The sequence below is a fragment of the Lagenorhynchus albirostris genome, chromosome 12 (genome assembly GCF_949774975.1).
Source record: "Lagenorhynchus albirostris chromosome 12, mLagAlb1.1, whole genome shotgun sequence".
In the NCBI taxonomy this organism is placed as follows: Eukaryota; Metazoa; Chordata; class Mammalia; order Artiodactyla; family Delphinidae; genus Lagenorhynchus; species Lagenorhynchus albirostris.
This window is the reverse complement of record NC_083106.1, coordinates 9,208,803-9,236,314: the sequence shown is the minus strand read 5'-3', so window position 1 is coordinate 9,236,314 and position 27,512 is coordinate 9,208,803. Positions and strand designations below refer to the sequence as shown.

At 54.0% G+C, this 27,512-nt stretch overlaps 1 protein-coding gene across 6 annotated transcripts in view; it reads left to right on the top strand.

The window, feature by feature from the left end:
- Positions 1-27,512, top strand: part of SYNJ2 (synaptojanin 2) — a 93,257-nt gene that overhangs the window by 44,684 nt on the left and 21,061 nt on the right. For 4 of the 6 annotated variants that reach the window (XM_060168447.1, XM_060168445.1, XM_060168446.1 and 1 more), the window contains 10 exons: positions 4,604-4,687; positions 12,816-12,877; positions 16,087-16,183; positions 18,677-18,849; positions 20,218-20,299; positions 21,031-21,180; positions 21,261-21,426; positions 24,110-24,301; positions 25,579-25,660; positions 26,285-26,425. In XM_060168447.1, the coding sequence (XP_060024430.1) occupies positions 4,604-4,687; positions 12,816-12,877; positions 16,087-16,183; positions 18,677-18,849; positions 20,218-20,299; positions 21,031-21,180; positions 21,261-21,426; positions 24,110-24,301; positions 25,579-25,660; positions 26,285-26,425 (1,229 nt within the window). Of the gene's footprint in view, positions 1-481; positions 545-4,603; positions 4,688-12,815; positions 12,878-16,086; positions 16,184-18,676; positions 18,850-20,217; positions 20,300-21,030; positions 21,181-21,260; positions 21,427-24,109; positions 24,302-25,578; positions 25,661-26,284; positions 26,426-27,512 lie in introns of those variants that run through there. The other 2 variants (XM_060168449.1, XM_060168444.1) reach the window with 2 other exon arrangements.

The window sequence follows — 27,512 nt, the reverse complement described above, 5'->3', positions numbered from 1 at the left end:
TGGCTCCTGTGAGCTTTGTGGGCTTCCGGGTTTGTGCTTTTCCTCCCTTTCTTCCTCCGCGCTGCTCTCGGGATGAGGCCCTCGCCCCGACCTTGCTCCCAGGAGCAGCGGATGAGCTGACAGTCAGCCAGACATCACCAGCTGCTGTCCTGCCGGGACCCAGAGGCTGCAAGTGAGCCCCACGGTGACTTCGTTTTCACAGACACACATGGGGCAGGAGGTCGTGGGCTTGCACCCAAAGCAGTTCCTCGTGGGGCGCGTGCGTTTCAGTCTGCTCCCCAGGGACCCCGTGCTCTCCACCACGGGAGGGAGGAGCCGGACGAGTCACACCAGCAGGGCCCCCAAACAGCGTGACCGCCCTGGCGTGTGGAGGAGAAGGTGACCCCAGGGGTGGGGTCGTTTCCCAGAGCCGATACAGGGGTGTCCTTGTCGGCAACACAGATGCACGTCCTGAGCCCCTCAGCTGAGTCTGAGCGGGAGCCTGCCGGGTGGGGTCACAGCAAGGAGGAGACATACCAGCTGGCCCTCGGGGGTGCCTCCCACGGTGAGTGGTCAGTGCTCAGCTGTGAGCCTCCTACCTGGAGAGAGAAGGAAAGACAGCAGAGCAAGGGAGGGCAGGGAGAGGCCTGTGTGCTAGCGGAGGACCCTGCAAGGTGGGGAGCCTTGAAGGAGGACGCTGGGAGGTGGGGAGTCTTGCAGGAGGGCCCTGGGAGGTGGGGAGTCTTGGAGGAGGACGCTGGGAGGTGGGGAGTCTTGGAGGAAGACGCTGGGAGGTGGGGAGTCTTGGAGGAGGACTCTGGGAGGTGGGGAGTCTTGGAGGAGGACTCTGGGAGGTGGGGAGTCTTGCAGGAGGACGCTGGGAGGTGGGGAGTCTTGGAGGAGGACGCTGGGAGGTGGGGAGTCTTGCAGGAGGACCCTGGGAGGTGGGGAGTCTTGCAGGAGGACTCTGGGAGGTGGGGAGTCTTGGAGGAGGACGCTGGGAGGTGGGGAGTCTTGCAGGAGGACCCAGGGAGGTGGGGAGTCTTGCAGGAGGGCCCTGGGAGGTGGGGAGTCTTGGAGGAGGACGCTGGGAGGTGGGGAGTCTTGGAGGAGGACGCTGGGAGGTGGGGAGTCTTGGAGGAGGGCGCTGGGAGGTGGGGAGTCTTGGAGGAGGACGCTGGGAGGTGGGGAGTCTTGGAGGAGGACGCTGGGAGGTGGGGAGTCTTGGAGGAGGGCGCTGGGAGGTGGGGAGTCTTGGAGGAGGACCCTGGGAGGTGGGGAATCTTGCAGGAGGACCCAGGGAGGTGGGGAGTCTTGCAGGAGGGCCCTGGGAGGTGGGGAGTCTTGGAGGAGGACGCTGGGAGGTGGGGAGTCTTGGAGGAGGACGTTGGGAGGTGGGGAGTCTTGGAGGAGGGCGCTGGGAGGTGGGGAGTCTTGGACGAGGACGCTGGGAGGTGGGGAGTCTTGTACGAGGACCCTGGGAGGTGGGGAACCACGGAGAGAGAGGAAGACACGAGGCGTCACCTGCTTCGTGACCTGGCATTTAGAGAAATGGCAGGATCTGAAACCTCATGTCTGCACCTGAGGGTGCAGGCAGCAACTTGAGGACATTGGTACTGAGCCCGCGGCAGGAAGGAGCATTGGCTGGGGCCCTTGGCCCCTCTTGTGTTGCCTGCAGGTCACCTCCGGCCTGTGCCGTCTGCTAAGGGACTGGGGAGGGGAGGTCCTGTAGCAGAGGCGCGAGGGCGGCTGACGGGCTGCTTGCCTCTGTCATTCAGACCAGCGATGGCGCGAGACGGAGCAGGCTGGATCCCTGACGTGGAGACTAACTCTCAGGGAGCCGGAAAAGGGAGGTGTTTTCAAACCATCCACTCCTGCCTTGCTTTTATGTTTTTCCCTAAGAGAACAGTCTTTCTCCTCCAAGGCAGGCTGTGTATGTGTGCCCGTTTGTGGGTAGGGGGGTTTTGTGTGGGCGTGCAGGCATATGTGTGTTGTGTATTTGCTCGTGTGCACACACATATATGTTGTGTGCACATTTGTGTTGTGTAGATGCATGTGTGCCCAGGTGTGGACGGCATCTTGGTCTCCCTGGGCGGAGTCTGCAGTCTTTTCGGCTCTGCTGGGAGTCCCACCTGGTGGGCTCGCTCTGCCGCCATGACTCGCGGCACAGAAAGTCCCCTCATTTACCCAAAGAAAACAAAAGATAACGATTTGGCTACTGAAGATAAGGCCCCTGGTTCATCAGGGAGGTTAGGATGACCGTGAGCATCCTCCTGGGAATGCAGACGTGGAAGGAATTGGTTTGCAAACATCTCATCCTGGACCAGAAGTTCAGCAAAAAGCCTTGTGGAGAAAAGTGTCTCTCTCCAGTGGCGAGGCTTCCTGCTTTGTCCCTTTCTCGTTACGGTTGTTGGGCTGCTGCTCCCCCACTCTGTGAAAGGGGCGCGCTCGGTGCCAGGCCTGGCCTCGAGCCACACGCCGCGGTGGCTCCCCCTTCCTGAAGCCCCTCCTGCTCTGCGTTTCCCTCCCACCTCTGTCTGTCCCCTCCTAGATCCCCTCTCCTGCCCGCGGCCTGAACTCTGTTCCCATGTTCTGCGGGGCAGGAGGCTTTTCCGAGCTGAACGGGAAGGAGTGACCGCCCTGGGCCCCAGAACGCTCCCTCCTTTGCTTCACGGCACGTCACCCCTCTGTGATCAGGTGACGCTAACTCCGTTGAGAGAGGGAAACCGAGGCAGGAGGTGGTTAAGGAACAGAGCCTGGGTCACCCCGCTGGGCAGAGGGGAGTGGGACCCGGGTCGGTGGTGTCCCAGAGCTCACGTGCTGACCTGCGTTCACTCTCCATCCTGTCTCTCCTCCCCCAGGGCCCCCAGGTGCCCTCTGTTAAAACTGCCTCAGTGAGGTCAGGCCAGGTGTTGAAGCTCCCGCTAGTTTTAAAACCTGTGTTCTTTCGCCCAGAAAGGAAAGCACTTTAAATCCATCACCACTGTGCGATGATGGGGGTGGTCCTACCACCTCGGGAACAAAGAGGTGGGTGTTCCTGATGATAGGGTGGGCACAGGACTAGAATATTTTCATGTGGGAGGAGGAATAGAGAAATCTGGAGGCATCTTTTCTTTCTGCCCCGGGGGTGGGGTCCGGAGTGCTGGGACTGCTTGTCGGTGTTTTTCTGAAGCCGGTTCTGTGTTAAGTTCCAGCTCAAGAGGGGCGTGGTCTAATGCCGGAAGTAGCGCTTTTAGCACGTGTTAAGTAAAGTGAAGGGTAATCGTTCCTTAGCTTCCGTCAGGTCCTGGGCACTGTTACGAGTTGTCTTTACATAGGGATATTGGCTGAATTGGTGACTCTCAGCTATCTGGACACAGGCAGAGAGGCTGTATACCTTTAATCTCGCTGTAGCCTGTGCTCCCGGCAGTAGCTTACATAGCCGCCACTTTCTTCTGCTTTTGTCAGTGGAATAATGGAGCGTAACCAATTTGCTGGTGATCAGTATCTGAAAACAGACGAGTTCTTCACCCAGTACATTTTTTTCCTTTGGAGATTAAAGGATAGAGTTTCAGCTCAACATTATGACTCCCAGGCTCATGTAATTCCTGAAGTTCAGGGAACCTTCAGGTCTAATATTCAGGTCCTCCACTGCAGAATTACTAATGCATGTGTGATCTGAGCGTGATCTAGCCGCATGGAAAGCTGCCCTGTAAGGGAGCAGGCCGCTAAGAAATGGAAAGGGCCAGTAGCATCGCCTGAGGCCAGCCCTGCCAGGCCAGGGTAGAGTTACTCAGATAAAGGGCAGCATCTGATAGCTGCCGCAGCCCTCACCCTCGTGATGCTGGGGACTGTACTTTTTGTCCCTTTAGACCTCCCTGGCACTAGAGCATCAGTAAGGGCCTGCAGACGGGTGAGGAGTTGGTACAGCCTGGAAGAACTGTGTGTGGGGTAGGAAGGAGATACATTCCTTAACTTGTAAAGGATGGTCTGTGTCTGTGCAGGTGCTGTCACCCTGGAAGTTTGTGGAGGCTGTGTGTGTGTGTGTGTGTGTGTGTGTGTGTGTGTGTGTGTGTGTGTGTGTGGACTCCCTGACACGTTCAAGAACACAGTGGTGTAGGGCCAGGACCAACTGTGAGTTCAGGTCAAGTCTTGACTTGCATTGTCAAGTGCAGGACCGACTAGTGCAGCTAACTAGGGCTTTGGGCTACAGCTGGTTCATTTCATTTCCTCCAGTCCCTTTCCAGTCGCTGTCTGCTACTTCGCCAGTTGACAGGGTGACAGTAGAGGGCTCCCAGGAAGGTCTTAGTTAAATCCCAGAGCCCATTTGCCTCTGTTCCTAAAATTGGTGGGGAGGGGACCGCTGGGCTTTTCGGGGAGGTCGCTCAGGTTGTGGGATTTCCATCCACCCACACCCTCCTCCTCGGAGGCTGGGGGGCAGCGGAGCAAGCCTGTGAGCGCCGGCCGGCCTGCGGGGCGGGGAGCAGCTCGGCCAGGCTGGGAGAGGGGCAGAGGGCGCTCAAGCCCGCTGTCGCCCTTCGCTCTGGCTGGTGTCGGGTCTCAGGCAGCCGGATCCCGTTACCGGCCCCAGGACATTCGGTTTCATTGAAGAATACCTTTCCCTTTCTGTCTCCTTGTGGTGTAGATGATCTACATGGATGATGGAGTGTCGTCTTTTGTTCAGATCAGAGGCTCCGTTCCGCTGTTTTGGGAGCAGCCAGGGCTTCAGGTAGGTAATAAAAAGCCTGTCCGCGTGTGTCTCTTCTCTTCTAAACGGCTGTGAGTTGTTTCTTTTAGTCATATTTCTTTCATGGCAGTTTCTGGTCTTTTTCCCCAGCCCAGTTGGATTGAGCTGAGTTGTCACAGTGTGTGTGCACGTGTGTGTGTACGTGTGTGTGTGTGTGCGCGTGTGTGTGGTGTCGTACACAGAGACATATACGTTGTGTGATTTTCCGATCTCGAGCTCACTGATGACACTGGTGAGGTGGAAGTTCTTTGCAAGTAAGTGGACCACATCGTGTGATTGCAGTTACCGTCACTTAGACCCAAGTTCAGTGTGTTGAGAGCGTGGCCTAAGATGTATTTTTTTTTTTTTTGCGGTACGTGGGCCTCTCGCTGTTGTGGCCTCTCCCCTTGTGGAGCACAGGCTCCGGACGCGCAGGCTCAGCGGCCATGGCTCACGGTCACAGCCGCTCCGCGGCATGTGGGATCTTCCCGGACCGGGGCACGAACCCGTGTCCCCTGCATCGGCAGGTGGACTCTCAACCGCTGCGCCACCGGGGAAGGCCCCCTAAGATGTCTTTAGAGAGTCGCCACTCTCCTGGAAAGCTTTGAAAGGTTTTGGGGGCCCCAGCGGCCGTGTGGCAGGTCTGGCGTTTGGAGGTGCTTGTTGTGGGACCGCGTGCGAACTGCACGGAGCTTTCATGTGATTTCTAAAAATACTCCTTGCCGTCCCAACAGGGCACTGGCCGGTGCCAGAGGTATTTGGCCTTCTGTCTCCTGGGACGAGTTCAGGGTGTGGGTCCAAGAGCACGTCTGTCGTCAGTGGAGGGGCACACTGCTTTCCTACCTGGGAGGGTCACGGCCGAGGGGACCTGATTCCTCCACACCGATCCCGGTGTTCCCGCCTGGCTGGAGGGGACGTGGGTGCCCTCAGGAGACCCCTGTGCCCGGGCCTGCGTCGCCTTGGCTCTCCTTCCCGAGCGCTCTGTGTGACGGTGGCTGGGTCACCAGCCGGTGACTAGAGAGGCCCAGGGCCACCTGCCAGGCTCTTGGAGTGTTTGACGCGCTGGGTCTCACCCGCCCTTGACTTGACCCAGCCTCAGCCGTGGGCACTTTGTCCTCATGCTGTCATCGTGCGGTTGGAAGCCGTGGAAAGGAACCTTGTCCGCCCTTAGGTGAGACGGGTGGATGAGTGTCTCAGTTCTGTGGGCAAAAGCTCAATTAACATTCATTGTTTCCACGAGAAAGGAACAGCTAAGACGTGTGCAGCAGCTGATGGCATTAAGTGGTGGCAGAAGGGTGCACCCCTGAGGATGGGTGGAGATCTCCTCTGGAGGCCATCCCAAGAGAGCTTTGTTTTTAAACAGCTCTACTGAGATATAATTTGCATACCTAAACCTCACCCATGTAAAGTGTACAATTCTATGGTTTTTAATGCATTCGCAGAGTTGTGTAACCATCACCATCATCTAATGTGAGAACACTTTCATCACCACTAAGAAAACCATGGACCCATCAGTGGTCACTCCCCATTCCCTCCCTGAGGCCTGGGCAACTGTTCTACTTTCTGTCTCTATAATTTGCCTATTCGGGACATTCTCAAAGGGGTTTTGAAACTTGATTTTCTTTAGATTTGGAGTTTTCCTTTGATTTGTAAGAAACCCCCAAACTGGGAGATGGTTATGATAGAGTATTAGAATTTGGGAAGGACCCTTTGAAATTCATCTGTTTTACTCTCACGCAGTTTGGGGTGGCTCCGTTATTATTATTATTAGCTAGTTTCTCCCTGCTTTGCACACCGTCTGTCTCTACAGGGTGTTCCAGGGGACGTGCTGCACAAAGTCTGAATTCTCAGACCTTCAGGAACCTTCGTGGTTCCCCCTTTCTCCATCTCGTCTTCTCCAGGGCCTTCCTTTGGCCATTTCTGTCTTATTTCTAGGACTCTCCACACTCTGGTCTCCCTCTTCTAAAAACAAGACAAAACTTGTCAGTCCCCTCTTTAATTTTGGTCTCCAGCTTGACTCCTCTGGTGCTCCAGACACAGCCTGACCCTGCATGGGAACAACTGTCCCTCAGTCTGACTTGGGTCCGCATCCATGGACCTTGGGTGGCTTGCTTTTCTGTAGCTGTAGCATCTTTTAGACTCATAACACTTGTTAAGCCTCTTCCACAGCCTCCGTGGTTTCTTCAAAATAAGTTTCAAAAGGCTTTAGCGTTCATGAATCTTAAGGATTTGCTCACCTTTGGGTTTAATACCCGTGTTTATCCTCTAAATACAATCCCTCATCAAAGAGAGATGAGGTCGTCTTCCTAGGGCACAGGAGGGCAACTTTCAGTCACCCAACCCAAACTATCAATAGCAAACCTGATGAGCAGTCCTGGTTGTTTTTCTCTACTTTGAAAAATTCCCCCTCCTTCTTCACTTAGGTTAGATGAAAAGTGCAAAGATTTGGGGGTAAATAGCTGCTTTTTAAGTTGCAGTGTTGCGCCTTCGCCCTTTTGCAGTTACCCCAAGGGAGTGGATGAGCCCCGCCGGGGTTGGGGCACGGAGGTGCGCAGAGAGGACCGTGGGATGATGATTGGTCTGCATGTTATCACGGGCGTAGTGCCTTCATTACAAACTCCTGGATCCTGACTGCATTTCCAGCAACCATGTACCTTTAGCAGTTCATCTTTATCTTGTTAATAGGTTGTGCAGATTATAAATAGCCTTAGTTTACTCTTCTGTAAAATGGGCTTGACGATAACAATCTCCTAGGGTTATGGAGAGGATTAAATATCATAGGATGTATTAGAATTTAGCTCAATATCTAGAATCTAAAAAGTACTAAAAAAGGTGGCTGTTAATGGTATTAATAATGTAAGTTATAGCATCTAAGAGACAAAAAGCACAAGTGGCATTTGCATCAGGAGAAGCACGGCTCTTTGCGTCCTGCAAGCGGAGTAGGAGTTTCCTGTGAAGGCCCCACGAGGACACCATGCGGTGTAGTGACAGTGTCCTCACGTTTTTGCATTCATGTGCGGCACAAGCACCGGTCTCCTAGGCTCTTCCACTTCCCAGCCCTCATGCACAGCCCGGGGAAGCCATTTATTCATCCCACAGACACTCATCACCTGGTACATGTAGGCACCTGACATCAGATGTCGCCCCCGACTTCGGGGTGGAGGTGACAGGACATAACAGTGTTGTACGACTAGAGCTGGGAGAGAGGAAGGCTGAGATCCCTGTGGCAGCTCTGGGGACAGACAGTCCACTCAGGCTGCAGGGGTGGGTGTCTGAACTGACCTGAGAGGGATTGGGTGGAATCACCCAGGCCAGGAAGGCAGCCTGCAGAGGGAACCACAGATGCAGGTGTTGCAACCGCTGCGTCAGAGCACATCTGGGGACCTGTGCTGGCTCTGCTCCCTGCAGCCCGGGCATGGGGGACAGGGGTCGTGGTGAAAGGTGAGACTGGAGAGGCTGGCGAGGCCCAGATGAACATGGGTTTTGTATGTTACGCTAAGGAGTTTGACTTTTACCCCGGTGGTGCCCAAACGGCTGCACATTAGAATCACCTGGGCAGCTCATAAAATTCCTGGCACTCGGGGTGCATGCCATCCCAGTTACATCAGCACGTCTGCAGGTGGGAGCAGGCATCAGTACTGTTCTGAAGACCCTTAGATGACTCCAATGTGCAGAAGGCTTGGGAATCACTCAAGGTTATGCTGGTAAAACAGTTTTTTGGGGGCCAGGAGGGAGAAGTTTTGGTTTGTAGCATTTGCCCATTTCTGTGGTGTAAATACTCCCATCAGAGCTGATTTCAAGCCAACAGCTTGAACTCGGAGCTGGGAAGAGGTGTGCGTACCGTGGCTTGTGAGTCGGAAGGAACTGGCTCTGCGCACTCCAGACGCTGCACTAAAGGGTTCAAGGGGTGGGTGATGAGGCCTAAGTAAGCTTTGGAGTTTGGAGGAAGAAGAGGGAAGGTAAGGGCACCAGGTAGGACGGTGGCATGGATCCAGGTCAGAGATGCTGCCGGCTTTAACTAGGGGAGGCCGTGGAGGGGGAGGGAGAGGTTCGGAGATGCCGTCTGTGGCCCTGGGACCCTCTCAAGTGCTCAGGGAGGCTCTGTGTGGACTCAGCCAGGCATTCTTCTTCCAGCCACTCCCTCCGGCTCAGCCTGGAATCTTTGGGATTGAACCTCTGACTTCAGGGACCAGACAGGAGTGAGTGGCTGATGTCCACCTGGCCGGGGGAGGAGGGAGACTAAAAAAAGCAGCGCGGTCAGTTCCTGAGTGCCGGGGCCAGCAGCGGTTTCATTTCAGCCCCGCGTGAAGCTGCTCCCTGAGGCTCTGACAGACTGTGGCCTCAGGACTAGGTGACACCAGAGAGGAGAGATTCAGGTCAGTGTCGGGACGTGCGGCCTTAGGCAGCTGGACTAGCGGGTTGTCGAGCTGATGGACGAATGACCTCCCGGAGAGTGTCCGAGGCCCCCCTTCTGCCCACGCCCCGTCCACTTAGGAGGCGGGGGGACATGGCTGTGGGCAGGGTGCCCTGTGTGCGGGTGTAGACACAGACCCCCGGGCTGCTCTCGGCCCGCTGCCTTGTCCCCTCACAGGCATTCAAACCCCCAGCAAAAAGGGAACAACGACGATGATTAGGTGGAAACCAGCGCCTCTCAGACTGTAGCCTGGGGGGCGTGTGCGTGCATATGTGAGCCACCTTGTGCAGGAGTCACCTGGGTACTTGTTAAAACCCAGGTTCCTGGCCCCACCCCCGGAGACCTTCATTCAGTAGGTCTGAGGTGGGCCCTCAAATCTGCATTTCTAACAAGCTCTCAGGACACACTGATGCTGCTGGTCCGGGGACCACACTTTGAGAACCACTGGAGTCAGGGATCCTTTCTGCCCATTTACTGCCCTGGTCATTCACTGTGGGTGGTGCCCTTAGTGTCATCAGCAGTGACGTTGGACTGACTGCTGTGGGGATGGGAACACGCCTCCAAGGGTCCTTCCAGAGAGTCTGGGTGAGGGAGAAAGGGCCGAGGCATCCGAAGGGCCGTGCCCTGTCCCGGGGCTGGGCCGTGTCCTCTCCTGCTGTGGGCTGCTGCCTCCTGACTGGCCCCCAGCTTCCCCGAGTCCTGCAGATGCAGTCGTGCAGACTCGTTAGAAACACTTACGTGTGTTTTGGGGTCTTTGCACAGCGACCCAGTTGGTGGGAGTCAGCCAGGGACGGGAATTCAGGGTCTCCCGTCCCTTTGCCATCTCCACAGCACCCGGTGCCGTGTGGACCCCAGGTGTCAGGCTCACTAACTCAGACCTGCATGGGTTATGCAGTTCGTAACGGGACTTAGGTAATTCTTATCTCAGGGGAAGTTTAGAGCCAGAGATGAAGCTTCTGAGCCCCGAACCATTTTCCGATTCTCTTACTTGCTCCCATGGGAGTGAGTCTGAAAACAGCCGTCCCTTCTTCCTGAAGCCAGGGGGGATTTCTTGCGGTGACTGACAGGCAGACGTGGAGCAAGTGGCCCCCGGGGCTCAGGGTCCCCTCAGGGTGGCTGGAGGAGCGTGGACTCGCTTTCTGCCGGCACCTTCCTTGTAAGTTCAGAAGAAAGACGGGCTGACTTGCCTTGGGTGCAGGACATGACCGTCTTCTGGGAACTCAGGGGCTGTGATGGTTTTGGGGGTTAAGTAACTGGCATTTCGTCAGCCAGGTGTCAATGGCCATCAGGAAGGGAGGGCAGGATACACACAAAATGAAGGTGTTTGGGTTGAGCCTTTCTTAGGAGCACCCACAGTTAAGAGCAAGATGCCTCCTTTTCGATGCCTTACTTTACTGGCTCATTTCCTTCGTGACCAACGTTTCTTAGGACCAAAAGGGACTACAGACTTTATTTGTAGAGTCATTTATGTGGACAGACCTAATCCCAGTAATTTCTAAATCTATTGCTGAGACACTAGTTTTCTAGATGGGTACTTTCCTCACGTATGGAGAGGGACAGAGGTATTATCTGCAATGTTAAGGGTCATAAAATAATGCTTCTCCCATGTTCAGTAATATCTACATCTGATGATATGGATGAATCCAAGGACACCACTTTTACAACCTTCAATACCAAGCAAAACTGAGCAGTACATTTGAAGAAACTTTTTATCTTGAAATGATTTCAGACCTACAGAAAAGTTGTAAGAACGGTGGAAAGGACCCTTACACATCATTACCCAGATTCACTAAATGTTAACATCTTGCCACACACACCTATGCTTTATTTATTTCTGAATCACTTGAGAGTAGGTTGCATACATCTATTTAGTCTGTTTACTTGTTAATGTTTCAGGATGTTTTCCCAAGGAGCAAATATATTCTCTTACATCACCACAGGGTAGGCACACATTCAGGAAATTTAACGTGGACACAGGACTTTAATCAGATCTGCAGCCTATATTCCAGGTTTATCAATTTTCTCAGTAATTAGTGTCCATCGTGGCTCCTTTCCCCCTTCGGTCCAGGATCCAGGCCAGCATCACATCCTGCATTTAGTTCTCACATTTCCAGTCTCCTTTAATCTGGACCAGTTCCTCTGCCTTTCTGTCTTTCCTGAAGTTGATGTTTTTGGAGAATGTAGGTCTTCTTTTTCTGTGAATTGAATGTTCCTCATTTGGGAGTTTCCTGGTATTTCATTATGACCAGGCTCGGGGTACTGATCCCTGGCCAGAATGCCGATCGACCGTGTCCTTCTCAGAGGTCCTTCCCATCTGGAAGTCCCCAGTGTCCCTCTGCCCCTCATTAGTGATGTTAGTTTTGAAAACTTGGGCAAGGTGTTCTTCAGTTTCTCCACTTATGCTTAATATGTGTTGATGTTGTTGTTTTGTGGTACGCGGGCCTCTCACTGTTGTGGCCTCTCCCGTCGCGGAGCACAGGCTCCGGACGCGCAGGCTCAGCGGCCATGGCTCACGGGCCCAGCAGCTCCGCGGCATGTGGGATCTTCCCGGACCGGGGCACGAACCCGTGTCCCCTGCATCGGCAGGCGGACTCTCAACCACTGCGCCACCAGGGAAGCCCAATGTGTTTTACTTTTCAACTAACAAGTGATTTATGGAGACGCTTTGAGACCATGCAAGTACCCTCCTCCTCATCAAATTTTCCCCCAAGATTTATGGCCAATGGATGATTTTTGCTGAATAATTTTTTACTATGATTGATATAAGATGATGATTTTCCACCACTCCCTCCATGTTTATCAGTTGGTATTTTCCGTAAAGAAGAACCCTCTCTTCTCCCTGTCCCACATGTGCCCCCCCGGCTAGCCATCTACCCAGGCAGCCACCTACCCATGCACCTGCCCACCCATCCATCTGTCCATCCACTCATCCACCCATCCATCCAGCTCTCATCTGTATAGATTCATGGATTCCTATTTTATTCATCTGGTTATAATCCACTTCTGTCCTTACATTATTTATTTATTTTTTAACATCTTTATTGGAGTATAATTGCTTTACAATGGTGTGTTAGTTTCTGCTTTATAACAAAGTGAATCAGTTATACATATGTCCCCGTATCTCTTCCCTCTTGCATCTCCGTCCCTCCCACCCTCCCTATGTCCTTACATTATTCGATGTTCAGATTGTCCCAGATCTGTTCAGAGAGAGTCCCCTCAGGCAATAACAATAAGTAGTATTAAGTTTGTTTTTTAAGCTTCCAGTGTTAAATAGGTAGTTCTAAACAATAAGGCAAGGTCGTTTGCAGGTAGTCATGACAGCTCAGATTTTAGGGGCAGTCAAGATCCCTGGAGTTGCAGAAGAGGCTGGAAGCGGTTTCTTTCTCCCGGTTGGCTTAGCCTCACCTCTGCACCACAGAAGGGTTTGTGGATCTCATGTGGGCCTCATGGTCTTACCCTGAAGTTTGTCTTCTGTTTGTAGAAGAGCCCAGCCGGCGTGGTCCATGCTGCAGTTAGGACGGGGCTGAAGCAGAGCCAGACGCAGGCTGCAGGACCTGCGTTCAGGGCCCGGCCGTCCTGAGCTGTACATTGGCCATGGAGGGGCCGAGTGGCTCCTACATGTGGCCTGGCTGGCAGCAAGAGGGCGAGTGGGAAGGCCATCGCGTACTGGGTTCTCAGGGCAGGAGGAGTCACCGGTGTCCTTTCTTTTTGATTTAGGTGGGTTCCCATCATCTGAGACTCAACAGAGGCCTGGAAGCCAACGCCCCTGCTTTCGACAGGTAGGGTCCTCCAGCCGCATCCAAAGTCTGTTGTCCTTCCTCCCATCAGACAGTAGTACAGGAGCCAGGGTGCTATGGGAAATGGGAGACCCCAAATCTGGAATCTGAATCTGCTTTTTACTTTGCTTCTTTATACAAAAAGGCAGCTTACAAAATGGAATGTTTACTTGCTTTCAGTTTTCCGTGAAGGTTCATTCGTAAATGCTCAGGTAACACTTTGCAATTATTTTATCTTATCAGTTCCTTCTGCATTGAAGCTTTATCCATTTGTCCTGGTTAATAAGGGATCATCTAAACTATAGGATATTTCTAAGCTGGTTTGTTTGTGTTTTTAAGGTAACGTATTCCCAGGCTTTAAAAAGTCACAGTGTGGAAAGGTATAAAGGAAGACGTAGAAGTACCCTAACTCCCAATTCCCACTGTTAGTTAGTTTTCTATATATAGTTCTAGAAAAGATTCTGACTTATACATAGTTCTTTTTTTTTTTTTTTTTTTGCTTCATTGGGTCTTCGTTGCTGCACGTGGGCTTTCTCTAGTTGCGGCGAGCGGGGGCTACTCTTCATTGCGGTGCATGGGCTTCTCATTGCGGTGGCTTCTCTTGTTGCAGAACACAGGCTCAAGGCGCACAGGCTTCAGTAGTTGTGGCGTGTGGGCTCAGTAGTTGTGGCTCGCAGGCTCAGTAGTCGTGACGCACGGGCTTAGTCACTCCGCGGTATGTGCGATCTTCCCGGACCAGGGCTCGAACCCGTGTCCCCTGCATTGGCAGGCAGATTCTTAACCAAAGCGCCACTAGGAAAGTCCCCATAGTTCATTTTTTAAAACACAAATTGGATCATTACACACTTACTGTTTTACAACTCGCTTAAGAAAAGCCATCGCTAACCTGAACTCTTGGTAATTTGTACTTGAAATAGTTAATAGCTTTTTAAAATATTTGTTTTTTTACTCTAAATGTTAATTTTAAAATAATCTTAATGGGTATAAAATACTTGTCAAAGTAATTTTTTTTTAATTTACTCTATTATTTATTTACTTTTGGATGCGTTGGATCTTCATTGCCGCGCACGGCTTTCTCTTGTTGAGGCGAGTGGGGGCTGCTCTTCGTGCGGTGCGCGGGCTTCCCATTGCGGTGGCTTCTCTTGTGCAGAGCATGGGCTTCAGTAGTTGTGGCTTGTGGGCTCTAGAGCGCAGGCTCAGTAGTTGTGGCGCATGGGCTTAGTTGCTCCTCAGCATGTGGGGTCTTCCCAGACCAGGGCTCGAACCCGTGTCCCCTGCATTGGCAGGCGGATTCTTAACCACTGCACCAGCAGGGAAGTCCTCAAAGTAATTTTTTAAAATGTTTGAATCATTCTAGCCGAAGCTTCATTTGGACTTTAAATTTGCTTGCAGCCTTCTTATTTACCTTAAGATTGGTGACACCAGCCCCCCTAATTAGCATGTTACACACAGGGCACACTCAGCGCTGAGCAGCTCAGACTCCCCACCTGAGCAGGGCCTGCTCTGTCTGCACCTGTCAGACCTCAGGCCAGGATGCACCTTCTCCGGGGAGGCGGAACCAAAAGAGCCCGGAGGGGCCAGGCCACACATGTTGTTTCTTCTGGCACCTTCCCCCGGGGCTTCCACATAGCATGGCTCCAGGGGCCGTGCACAGGCTTCCACATAGCATGGCTCCAGGGGCCGTGCACAGGCTTCCACATAGCATGGCTCCAGGGGCCGTGCACAGGCTTCCACATAGCATGGCTCCAGGGGCCGTGCACAGGCTTCCACATAGCATGGCTCCAGGGGCCGTGCACAGGCTTCCACATAGCATGGCTCCAGGGGCCGTGCACAGGCTTCCACATAGCATGGCTCCAGGGGCCGTGCACAGGCTTCCACATAGCATGGCTCCAGGGGCCGTGCACAGGCTTCCACATAGCATGGCTCCAGGGGCCGTGCACAGGCTTCCACATAGCATGGCTCCAGGGGCCGTGCACAGGCTTCCACATAGCATGGCTCCAGGGGCCGTGCACAGGCTTCCACATAGCATGGCTCCAGGGGCCGTGCACAGGCTTCCACATAGCATGGCTCCAGGGGCCGTGCACAGGCTTCCACATAGCATGGCTCCAGGGGCCGTGCACAGGCTTCCACATAGCATGGCTCCAGGGGCCGTGCACAGCCTACCGGCTGTGAGGAGACCCTGATCTCCCAGATTTGACCCAGCCCTGCATCCTCCCCCTGGGAGGGACTGCAGACAGGGCAGGGCTGCCAGGAGCATGGCCTGGGGAGAATGCTTCTTCATGGGGGCGGAGCTTGTCTTCAGCTGTCTGCAGAGGGACATAAACTGCCCACTTCAGGATCCACATTCCTCTGCGCAGTGCTGTCCCTCCGAGTTAGTAAGAGAGTCCCTTTTTCTCTTATTGGGCTAAAAATGGTTCTTTTGTGATAATTAACTTTAAAAAATTCCATTTATGGGACAAACATGTTACTGTAGAAATTTGGAAAGTACAAAAAATGTTTAAAAGAAGGAAAGAACTTAAAATCACATAAAATTCTACCACTTTTAACATTGTGGTGTGTTATTTTTTTCTCGTGTTAGATGTTAAGATTGTAGTATTAAATTAATTTTACATTTGCTTTTTGCATTGTGTATTTCCCCTTTTTAAAAAAACTACATTTAAATATTTCTAACAGTATTAAAATTATAAAGTTACTTTTCAAAAGCTGCTGGTAAAAGACAAATATTAGAGTCTCTCCCTGCTATTTCAATGTATGTATTTAAAAATAGTCTCTGGTATACAGAGAATTTTCCTAAAGACCGAAATTTCATTATACCTTCTGGTTGAGGTTAAACATCACGAAATGCAGCACTTAGATGAAAAAACTGGACCCTGAGGTTGATGCCTCTCCTACCAGTTTTTCTGGTTCTGAGAAGGTACCAAGTGAAGTGGGTTAACTTCAGAGGTACGCACGTCACATTTCTAAGACTCTGTTAATGAAAGGCCAGGTTAGCTGTTCTGGGTTTAATGGAGGACTTTACAGAAAGTCCAGCGTATCCTCCACCTGATACCACGTGTGTTTAGAAGTTTGATGTGCTGTGTACTCTTGGCCAGTGCCTTTCGTGGGGAACAGCTCATCCAGGACCTCCAGTGCCTGGCAGGTCCCCTCAAGGGCGGGGCTGTCAGCGTGTGTCGCGGGGACATGGCATCATGCGTGGCCCTGCTCTGTTGCAGGCACATGGTGCTTCTCAAGGAGCAATATGGGAAGCAAGTGGTCGTGAACCTGCTGGGGAGCAGAGACGGAGAGGAGGTGCTCAACAGAGCCTTCAAGGTAACTGGCTTCCCCGCCTGGGAGGGCAGGGAATGAGGGAGCCGAAGGGCCCCTGCTCAGGGTGGGCTTCCATGGGGACGGGGGACAACGGCCCTGCTTTCCCCACGTCGGGGGAGGCTTTTTCCATCAGAGCATCAGCATCAGGTGATTTGGGCTACTGACAAATGCAGTTTAATTTTTGTGAAGCAATGGCTGGGAGAATTTGCTCAGAATGAAAACAGAGCATCTCCCATCTCCAGCTGCATTTCCTCCACTGCTCCCCACTGGGGCATCGACCACTCAGGACGGCCGGGCCTTTCCCTGGCTCTCTTGGACGGACACACACACGCGTGAACGCACACATGCATGCACTTGCACACGTATGTTTGGGCTTCACCCCACGCATCCCTGACCTGCTCGGGGAGCCAGAGTTCCCTCTTCCCTTGTTGGTCTGGCCCCGCTGCTGGCCAGCACCTTGTGGCACGTTCACATAGACACCCGCAGGGCACTTGTGCCTACGTGGCTCTTCAGAGCCCCTGCTCGCTTTAAAGCAAGCAACCCTAGATAATTTCCTCCAGTGAACACGGAGCCTTCAAGTCATCCATCCTTGTGTGGGCTGCCCCTGAGAGCTGCTTCCTGTGTCCAGCTTTCCGTGGGCTCCCCGCGGCTTCCGGCACACGTTCAAGGGAGATGCGTGGAGAAACCCTGGGCGGGGAGGGAGCCGTGAGCAAAAGGCTCCGCCCACCTCGCCTGCATCTCTCCGTTCCTAGTGCTCCCACGTGTATTCGGTCTACTGTAGGCCAAGCTGCAGAATGAGCTGTGGGCTGTGGGCCTCCACAGTCCTTTCCCAGCAGCCCATGTTCCCTGCTGAATGGGAAAAAAAACCCTGTGGTTGTTCAGAGCTCAAGGAAGCCCCTTATGGAGAGAGTTTGAAGTCACACCTCCCTTCACGGGAAGAGTGTTCCCTGTGGTCCTGGCCCCTGGCCAGTAGAAGCTGAATCCAGCTGGGCGCTCATTTCCCTCTGTTTAGGGAAGCCATGTGCTTGGAGCTGAGACTTGCTGGTGGCCAGTTTCACTTGGCCAGACCTGCTTTTCCTGTTTGGTTTGTTGCTATTGGCAACAAGCTCGGGAAGCATCTCCGCTGCCACCCATCTTGGCAGCCGTGTGGGCAGTTTATTTTAAGGAAGAAGAAGGGGGAAAAAAAAACCCTCAAGAATTTTTCCCCTTTATGCCTTGATTTTGGGGAGAAGGTGTCCTCAGCACGCCCCCATCAGCTGGTGGGCCCCTGCGCTGGAAAGGCAGGAGATGACTGCAGGCCTCTGGCCCAGCAGGGGAGACCAGACCCCTGGGCAGGTAGGAGGTAAGAGGTGGACCTTACCTGGAGAGACCTGGGTCATGGTCCCAACTGGGGTATCACATAGAAGGAGCTCCCTCGGCCTGTCAGCTCTGCCACGCTGAGGTCCACGCACAGGCAGCCGGCCTGTGACCCGTGGTTATCAGGCCACAGGGGCCCAGGCACTTGCTCCAGATCGTGAAGCCACCAAGTGTGAATGCTTCAGCTTGGCCGACTGCTTCCCAGCAAGACCTTCTTGATGACGGCAGCGGAGCGTTGACTTGCGTTCTAGCGCAGGAGGGACGGGCGCTCAGAGTCCTCGGGACCAGATGGCCTGAAGCCCTTCTAGTCCTTCAGAGTCACTCGTCTCTGGCTGGGCAAATGCTGGACAGGGCTGACCTGAAGCCACCCAGGAGGGTGTGGTTGGCGGCCCGAGGCTGGGTGCCCTGGGAAGGCAGTGGTTCATCCTTTGCCCCGGGGCTGCTTGGTGAGGGTGCTGAGGAGTTGCTGGCTGGGGCTCCTGGTGTGGAAGGCAGACCTCTGCCAGGGCGCCATGCCTGCCAGGCACCCACCGGCCGTGCTTCCTCACGTCTGGCTCCGCCTTCAGTCCAGCTCATGTGCTGGCCCCGGGCCCGAGTGGGCCCAGTCTCCCCCACCCTGGAGTTTCACTGGGCTGCGCCTCCCCTCACTGGGCGGCCTGGAGGCCTTGCCGAGGGACCTGGCCGCCTCTGAGCACACCCTCCCGGAGTCTTGCCTTGTCAGGGTGGGACTGGTTACCAGGGCAACAGGAGCTGGATTATGAGCTCCGCAGCCTGCTGTGCTGCCCTGTACCTGGTGTGCCTGTGGCACTCGGGTACCTGCAGAACAGAGCAGTCCTTCCCCGTGGGCATCCTCCGGAGAGCCCCCTAGGAGGTGATGTTGGTGCAGGGCCCTGGGCTGCCCCGGGGAGCCACACCCACTCTGGCTGTCTTTTGTCCAAGGTGGACCTTGTGCCCTTCTGCAGGCAAGATGCTCTTTGTGGTTTTGGCCCCAGGGCCTTTGTTCTGTGCTGCCCTTTCCGGGTCGGGGCTGGTAAACCACAGGGTCCACCGTAAGCCTTGAAGCTAAGCCCTGCACCGTGTCGAGTGACACAGTTGGCCGCTCAGATGCCCTGCCACCCTCTCCCTTCCGTCCCCTTTCAGAAGCTGCTCTGGGCTTCTTGCCACGCCGGCGACACGCCTATGATCAACTTTGACTTCCATCAGTTTGCCAAAGGCGGGAAGCTAGAGAAATTGGAGAACCTGCTGAGGCCACAGTTGAAGCTGCACTGGGATGACTTTGATGTGTTTGCCAGGGGCAAGAATGTAAGTCCACGGTGAGTCTCACCTGCATCTTGTCGTCCCGCCGGGTGAGCTGCCGAGTGGCAGGGGCTCTGCCTGGGGCGCGCCCTCCCTCGCCGCTCCTACACTTGCAGTTTCTGGGGCCGCGGGCTCGGTGATATCGGGCACCTTGGATTCTGGCCTTCTCCTTTCCCTTCCCACCATCGGAGACGCTTGTGAATTTTGTGAGCAGATGATAAATCATGGTTTTCTGGCAAAATGGACTGATGGCGGGGACCGGGTTAAACGGTGGAGCCGTGGTGACCATATAACTTATCATCTGAACTGTGATGAAAATTAGCAAGAGTGAAGCGGGGGCAGCTGGCATAAACCCATTGCCTAAGGGAACTGGGATGTGGATTCCCTGCTCAGAGTGGAGGAGAAGGAAGTCCAGTTTCCGCGATTCCATATTTGCAGATTTGCCCACTTGCTGAAGTTTATTTGTGACCCCAAAGTCAAACTCCTGGAGCGTTCACGGTCACTCACCAGACCTGCTCAGAACAGTGAGAAAGTCGAGGCGCCTGCCGTGCACGTTCCCGGCTGAGGTGGGGCCGGGCCCCGCTCGGCCTTCTTGTTTCAACTCCCCTGCAAACAGGTGTTCCCATACCGTCTGCAGGGTGCCACGTCTTCGCTATTTTGTGCATCTTGTCGGAGATTTCACTGTTTAAAATGCCCCCCCAGGCGTGGTGCTAAGTGCTGTCCAGGGTCCTAAGCCCAGGAAGGGTGTGACGTGCCTCAGGGAGAGAGTACGTGTGTTCGTTCAGGCACGAGTTACAGCGCTGATGGCCAAGACTTGATTGTGGATGAATCAACAATATATATTAAATTAGGTGTCTTTAAACAGAGACACACATAAAACAAGGTTATGTATGGATTAGTCGATGAAAATACGTGAGTAGAGGCTCACGGGAACATAGCCCCCCAGGAGCAGTGGCTCCACGGCTGCTGCTTTGCTGACAGTTCAATTCGCTAACGGTTCACGCAACTTTCTAGAACGTAACTAGGGTGACAACGAGATTTGACCATCTTTGTGACGGCCCTGGTGTGCAGGCTGCCGAGAGCGCGCTCTGGACCCGGCCACCCCTCCAGCAGCGCTGGGACCCACCGCGCCGTGTCCCGTTGAGGAGCCCCCGCTGGGGTTTCCGTGGGGAAGACAAACAGCTTAGGATCCACCGGGCTGAGTAACTCTGGTGGCTTTGGGCTGCCCGGGTGGGCTCTAGTTGGCAGGCAGCCTACCAGACAGGAGGTGAGGGGTTCTTTCTCGGGACGAGGCTCCTTGGGGACCTGCAGTCAGATGGGCCGTTGTGCCACGGGCAGTGCTCCTTCCAGCAGAACTTGTAACTTGTGTGTGTTGTTTCCCGAAGTTTTCAGAAAGGCACTTTGCGGATGAACTGTCTCGACTGCCTGGACCGAACCAACACGGTGCAGAGCTTCATCGCCCTCGAGGTCTGTCTCTCGGGCCATCTGTGTCCTGTCCTGTGCCTTCAGGGGGATGGGCTGGGCTCAGCACCCTTGTCGGCAAGATGAGGGAGGCCTCACTGGGCTGACGTTCCCACTGTGGGGAGGGGACAGTGACGTGTCCAGCATCTAGAGAGAGGTCTCCCAGGGTAGCTGGCTTGCCGATGCCGTGAGATGCCTTTGGCCTATCACAGGCACGCTTTCGCACACTCTTTGGAATGCACCCCGGACATGGTGGCCCAAAGGTGCTACCATGGCCCAAAGGAGAAACGGTAGCCGTGGGTAGTGATTATTGTGAACGTTCCCTTAGAGGAAGGCAGGGTGAGACCGCCTGAGATGAGGCTGGGTTTGAAGCCTGGGAGGGAGTTTGAAGCCTGTGGTCCGCTGCCTGGGTGGCCTGTCCTGGCTGACCGCTGGGAGGAGGAGTGGGGTCCGCGCTGCCTGCCGTCCATCCCTTGCTGTCCTGTTCTGCGGGTAGTATGGGGGAGGGAGGGGGAGGGTGTCAGAGGAGGGCTGGGTGAAGTATAGATGAAGTTGGGTGAGCCATAGAAGCCCCATTCTCTGCTGCGAGGGTGCCCTGTCCTCTGGGGGGCACAGAGTCACCCACAGCAACCCTCTGAGTAGGAACTCGTGGGGATGGTGCCTGGTGGTGTCCCCTGGGCGTCTGCGGGGCAGCTTCCGGGTGAGAAGTTAGTGACCACTGTCCGCTCCTCTGCCAGGTCCTCCACCTGCAGCTTGAGAGCCTAGGACTGAATTCAAAGCCCATTGCCGACCGCTTCGTGGAGTCCTTCAAAGCCATGTGGTCTCTGAATGGGCACAGCCTGAGCAAGATGTTCACGGGCAGCCGGGCCCTGGAAGGGAAGGCCAAGGTAAGGGCAGGCCGCGGGGGCAGGGGGCGGGTGGTGCCCGTGCGGGCCCCTCTTACGGCCTGTCGTCCGGCCCATGGCAGGTGGGGAAGCTGAAGGACGGGGCCCGGTCTGTGTCTCGCACAATCCAGTCCAACTTCTTCGACGGGGTGAAGCAGGAGGCCATCAAGCTGCTGCTGGTCGGGGACGTCTACACTGAAGAGTCTGCGGACAAAGGAAGGATGCTGCTGGACAACCAGGCCCTGCTGGGTGAGGGGCTCCCGCTCTGCCTGGGGAGATCCAGAGGGCGGTGGTTGGGGGTGCTAGCCAGCCTTCCCACCCCTCACATCATCCCAGATGGTGGGTGGCAGGCGCCCCCTGAGCTGCGGGGCAGCAGGAGGGAGCTTCTGTGCTCAGATCTGATCCTTGACTGTTCTCAGAGTGTCCATGTCTTTGAATGTTAACCCATCCAGGAATCTTTCTCAGCTTGAATGCGTTCTTGGTCCCATTGCCAACTCTCATTTGTGGGGAGTCTTCCATGAGGGTGGCCTGCTGTTTGTATTACGGCCCCAGCGTGATCAGTCTCATGGTCTGACCAGCTGATCTAAGCAGCTTGCTGCTGTGTTTCGTATTTTAGGAGATGCTCAGCTGGGTGCAGCCCCACGAGGAGGCAGAGGAGAGGCTCAGGAAGAAACAAAGTTAATACACTCACAGGTCCTAGAAATGCCACTCAGGACCACATGGAAGACGCCAGGGTGGTCAGGAGGCAGAAGGGCACTTAGGCCACAGCCTTGATTGGGGTTTCCATAGGGAAGGCCGGGCAAGGTGTAGGACTGGCTAGTTTGAGTACCCGTGGGGGCTTTGGGCTAGGGATGGGCTCTAGTTGGATGGGACTTGGTCCTAGGATGATTGAGGCAGAGGAACGTCACCTCCGGGGCATGCGGCCAGAAGGAGGAGGTACGGCTCTGGGCGGCTTGTTTGCGTGTAACAGGCTCTGGCTGGGTCTGAGAGTTGGCTTAGCCCCGGGAGGGGCAGTCTCTCCCCAGCCAGAAGGTCAGACACCACAATATACAGAAGATAAAAATGTGTCCCCAGGGCTTCCCTGGCGGCGCAGTGGTTGAGAGTCCGCCTGCCGGTGCAGGGGACACGGGTTCGTGCCCCGGTCCGGGAAGATCCCACGTGCCACGGAGCGGCTGGGCCCGTGAGCCATGGCCGCTGAGCCTGCGCATCTGGAGCCTGTGCTCCGCAATGGGAGAGGCCACAACGGTGAGAGGCCCGCGTACCTCAAAAAAACAAACAAAAAACAAATGAACAAAAAAATGTGTCCACAATACCAGCTGTCACTGTGGTTCCCGGTGCTTTCTGGACTCACGTGAGAGCTCACTCTTCTACTTTCTTAATTTGCACCATTTCCAAACCGAGAGGCGGGGAGAAGTGGAGAAGGGTCCACTGGGGTCAGAGTCGATGTCTTTGAGTGTTAACTCATCCAGGAATCTTTCTCAGCTTGAAAGGGTTCTTGTTCCCATTGCCAGGTATCATTTGGGGGGAGTCTTCCATGAGGGTGGCCTCCTGTTTCTGTTCTGGCCCCAGAACCCTGTAGAACTCTCCCAGGGATGAGGACACCTTCCACTCTCAGGGGCAGGACTGTCATGATTCCCTCAATAGCTAGAGGTTTCCTTTTTTCTTTCTTCTTTACTTGAGATATATTTGATATATAGCATTACATTAGTTTCAGGTATACAACATAATGATTTGATATTTGTATATGTTTCAAAACCATTAGCACAGTAAGTCTAGTTAACATCATCACCACACACAGTTACAGTTTTTTCTCTTGTGATGAGAACTTTTAAGAACGACTCTCTTAGCACCTTTCAAATATACAACGCAGTATTGTTAACTGTAGTCACCACGCTGTACGTTATATTCCCAGGACTTGTTTAACAGGAAGTTTCTACCTTTTGACCACCTTCACCCACCTCGCCACACCCACACCCCAACCTCTGACAACTGTTCTCTGTATCTGTGAGTTCATTGTGTGTGTGTGTGTGTGTGTGTGTGTGTAAGATTCCACATATAAGTGAGCTAGAGGTTTCTTTGGGGACATTTTAGTGGCATCTTATCCCGTAGAGCCTGTAAACATTTTAAAGGGCTCGTGGAAGAGAAGGGGAGACCCGGCATTTTTCCTTAGAAAAATGTATAACTCTTGGTTTAGAAATTTTGGGTGTTTTTGAAAAATTAGTTTGCCCGTGCTTAAAATGACTTCACACCCCTTTTCTACTTTTTTTATTTTTTATTTTTTATTGGGGGAACTCCTGTTTGGCTTCTGGTAGCCCAGGTGACATTTGTGTCAGCCCTGGAAACAAGGCCAGCTCAATAACTGTGGAAAGAAGCTCTGAGTAGGACAGTGAGTCTTGTTTCATAGCAAAGTGAATGTGATAGATATTTGGGCTAAGCCCCTAGTTTAAAAAATGGACTGTATTTCGGCTATCTAAGAGGATGGACTTGGCTCAGAGTCATGATTTTTTAAAGGCTTAAGTCTGAGGTAAAACAAAACATTTCAGGCATGCGATTGGTAGGTGGAAAATGCAAAGATGGGTGTCAGACCCTTAAAGTTCCGTGTGTGTATATTTAATATGGAAAGTTGCAGTGTCCCCTTGATTAAATTCCCACGGGATCGTGGCGTGCCCACCGAGGATGAGATTCCCTGTGATCTGACGTCGCAGCCTCTGTGGCTCTGTTGGGGGAAGGGTGCGGAGGGGACATTATGGCAGAAGTGCCACAGGAACGTGTTCGTGGGTGGCTTTTAGCCTCTTAGCACCTTTATAAGGAGTATCCACTGGCCCATATAGATGGGATCGTGCATCCCCCTCTGATGGAGAGCCTGGCCATGTTTCGGGGGGGGGTGCGTGGGGATAGGGGTGCAAACATGGCCTTTCTGTGCCCCCAACAGTGACTCCCAGGATCCTGCAAGCCATGTCGGAGCGCCAGTCGGAGTTCACGAATTTCAAGCCGGTGCGCGTCGCCGTGGGCACCTGGAACGTGAATGGAGGGAAGCAGTTCCGGAGCAACCTGCTGGGCACTGCCGAGCTGGCTGAGTGGCTGCTGGACGCGCCCGTGTCTTCCGGAGTCTCTGGATCCCAGGGTGAGTGTGGCCGGAACAGGGCGACAGGTGCAGACCCCCGGCCGCCGTCTCGCCTCGTCTGCAGGTGGACTTGGCAAGTTGGGTATTTGGCCTTCTCGCTCCTTGGAATGTTTAGAAAGCTCTGTGGAAGGTTAGATCACAGACACGGTTGGTTGGTTTTTTTTTTGGCCGCGGCTTGCGCGATCTTAGTTCCCCGACCAGGGATCGAACCCAGGCCCTTGGCAGCGAAAGTGTGGAGTTCTAACCACTGGACTGCCAGGGAATTCCCTGTGTACCTTTTAAGAATAAAACAATTCCAGGGTTGACACCTCACCTTTTGTCTTCTATCGTGCAAGGTAATATTTAGTGGCCTGAGAACTCAGGATTCGAACATGTACTTTTTCTCCAGTCAGCGTTTACGTAGGGGTTTCGCTTTTTCCCGCTTGCTTGGATTCTGGAAAGACTCGTGGTCCGGTTCCCTGTTGATGTGCGGTGGAGGGCGGGGTCAGCTCTGCTTACGTACCTTGATCGACAGCTGTCCGGGACGGTGCCCAGAGCCCCGTCCCCGCTCTCTGTGTGCTGTCCGCATGTGGCAGGGGCTTGGGGGCAGCGTAGCTCGAGGACCTTGTTCCGAGTCCCTGGGATGCCTCAGGCAGCTAAGCGTCAGGACACATCGGGAGGCAGGCAGCAGGTGGCTGCAGGGCTTCTGTTAACCTAAGATGCCCTGTTAAAGGGGACAAAGAGAGAACGGATGAGCAACACTTCTGCTCACTGTGCTTCCTGTAAACCAGGCATTTCTGGGGCAGATTTCATCAGAGTGGGTCCCAAGCAGGGCTGGATGTCCCCTTCTCTGACCACCAGGACAACAGTGCCCTGGGACAGGACCACCGTCAGACATGATCCCAGCAAGGCTGGCCCAGCGCTGTGAAAAGTACTGAGGGACACAAACAAGTATGAACCAGTTCTGCCCGCTGGCAGCTTAGGGTCTGGCTGCGGGGGGCGGTGTCTGCTGCGTGTGGAAGTTACCGGTCCAGGCACTCTACACGTGTTCTCTGATTTACGCTTTACGACCACCCTGCGAGGTGGCCGCTACCGTCCCTTTTGCAGAGCAAGCAGCAGAGTTTGGAGAGGTTAGTGACACGCCCAGGATGTAGCCAGGGAGGAGCCGTGGGCACAGTGGGAGCTGGAAGGAGGTTGGCGCGTGGAGCTCACCACGTGGTCCGGAGGGGTCACGCAGGCCATGGGCCAGCACAGGCCTCCGTGGGTCTGACTTCCCTCGTCTTCTGCTTGTTCTGCAGATGACAGCAGCCCAGCTGACATATTTGCCGTGGGGTTTGAAGAGATGGTGGAACTGAGCGCAGGGAATATCGTCAATGCCAGGTAGGCGGCCAGGCGCGGTGGGGGGGGATCCTGAGCCGGGAGCCTCTGCATTCTGACTGTGCTCCCACCACAACCTCACGGACATACGCCTCTCCCTTCCTCTCTCTCTGCTGATTAAGGAAATAGAAGGAAGGGTGGGATAGGCTCAGTGCTCCGTGGGTGCTGCTGCCTCCGCGAGCTGGCATGTGTGAGCCCCGAGGGCACGGGCCGGGCTGGGCTGGGCGGGGGCTGACTCATGTTTCCTGTGTGTGAGTGTAAGAAAGAAACAAAGGAAAGAAAACCACTGGATTAACATTTGGTGTGAGGTCAGCAGGACTCTCTCTTTCCTAGTCCATTTCAAGGTGCTTTCTGAACAAATAATAAAACCTGGTTCTATGGAGGTCTTATGAGCAAGGCCCTGTGCTGGGGTTCAGGTGGCAGGGGTTGGGTGGGGCACATGTTTGATGTGTACAACACAACCAGAAATATGCGGATAGCCCATTGCAGGGATTAAGGCTCACATGGCACTAGGGCAGGAGTGCAGGCAGCATGACGTCAATAAAGACCCAACTAAGGGCTAGAGGAGTTTATAGGTGGGAGGGCCTGCTTCCAGCTCACACTAAACAGCATCCTTCTTTTCTCCAGTACCACCAACAGGAAGATGTGGGGGGAGCAGCTTCAGAAAGCCATCTCACGCTCTCATAGGTACATTCTCTTGACTTCAGCACAGCTGGTGGGCGTCTGTCTTTATATCTTTGTACGTCCGTACCACGTCCCCTTCATCAGGTAAGAACATTGCGCTTACGCACATCTGGGGGAACACGGGATTGTTTGATTCTGACTTCCTTCCCCCCACCCCCTTCCTGCAACAGGAATCAGGACCTGCCATGATTTGAGATAAATGTGGCAAAACCCCCAAGGAAAAGCCAAGCTGAATAGAATATTGTCCAGCATTTAAAAAGCCCCCGTGGGAACCTTCTGGCTCAGGAAGCTGGACCCTTTTAGAAAGACTGTTTCATGATCGTTGTTACCCAGGCTCAGTTTTGCACAAGGGAAGGGATTCCTTGCTGAAATGTTAGACAGGAAACCTCTGACCAAGAGCTGGGCAACTCATCAGGAAATGCCAATTCTTTTGTCTCTTTTTAAAAGAATTCTAAATAAGATGTGTGGGCAGAAAGCGTCTACCACTGTCACCCCATTATTGGGTCTCCAAAGTGACAGTTTTGTGAATGTCAGAAAGGGGAAAAGCTTAGGAAAAGCGTGTCTTTTAGGAAAGCCCGTGTGTGTGTGTGTGTGTGTGTGTGTGTGTGCGTGCGTCTGTGTGTGTGTGCGTGTGCGTGCGTGCATGGGGATTTTAAGGTTTGGGAGGAGCACGCATTGCTCCCTGGTCTCATTCATGTTGTTGGAACGTCCTCTGGTCTTTGTCTGCCTGCACCAGACAGAGAGATACTTGGAGAGCAAGACCGTGCTCTGTGCTCATAATCCTCTTCTGTGGCCTTTGGGAAACGTTAAAGTCTTTGTGCCCCAACTGTTCGCTGCGACAGTCTGGCAGTGTCCACAGTGAGTGGCTAAAGTCAGTTACGGTCAGAGTAGAGGAGAGGTTAGGGTCGAGGTCAGAGATACAACATGATGGAGGGAGTGAGGCCGAGGGGCTCCGGATTTCCCGGGTGCCAACGAAGGTCCCAACACCTGTGTCCCTTTAGCCTCAAGCTCGCACACTGTGGCAGGTTATCCCCATCCCTTGTCTGCTGGGTGACAGTCGCTTCGGCCCCTGGTCCCGTGGACCTACGTGCTCACCTGTGTGCATTGCAAGCTGGCATTTTAATGCCAGGCGTCTGCTTGGAAACCACCCGCCCAGCCCAGCATAGAGAAC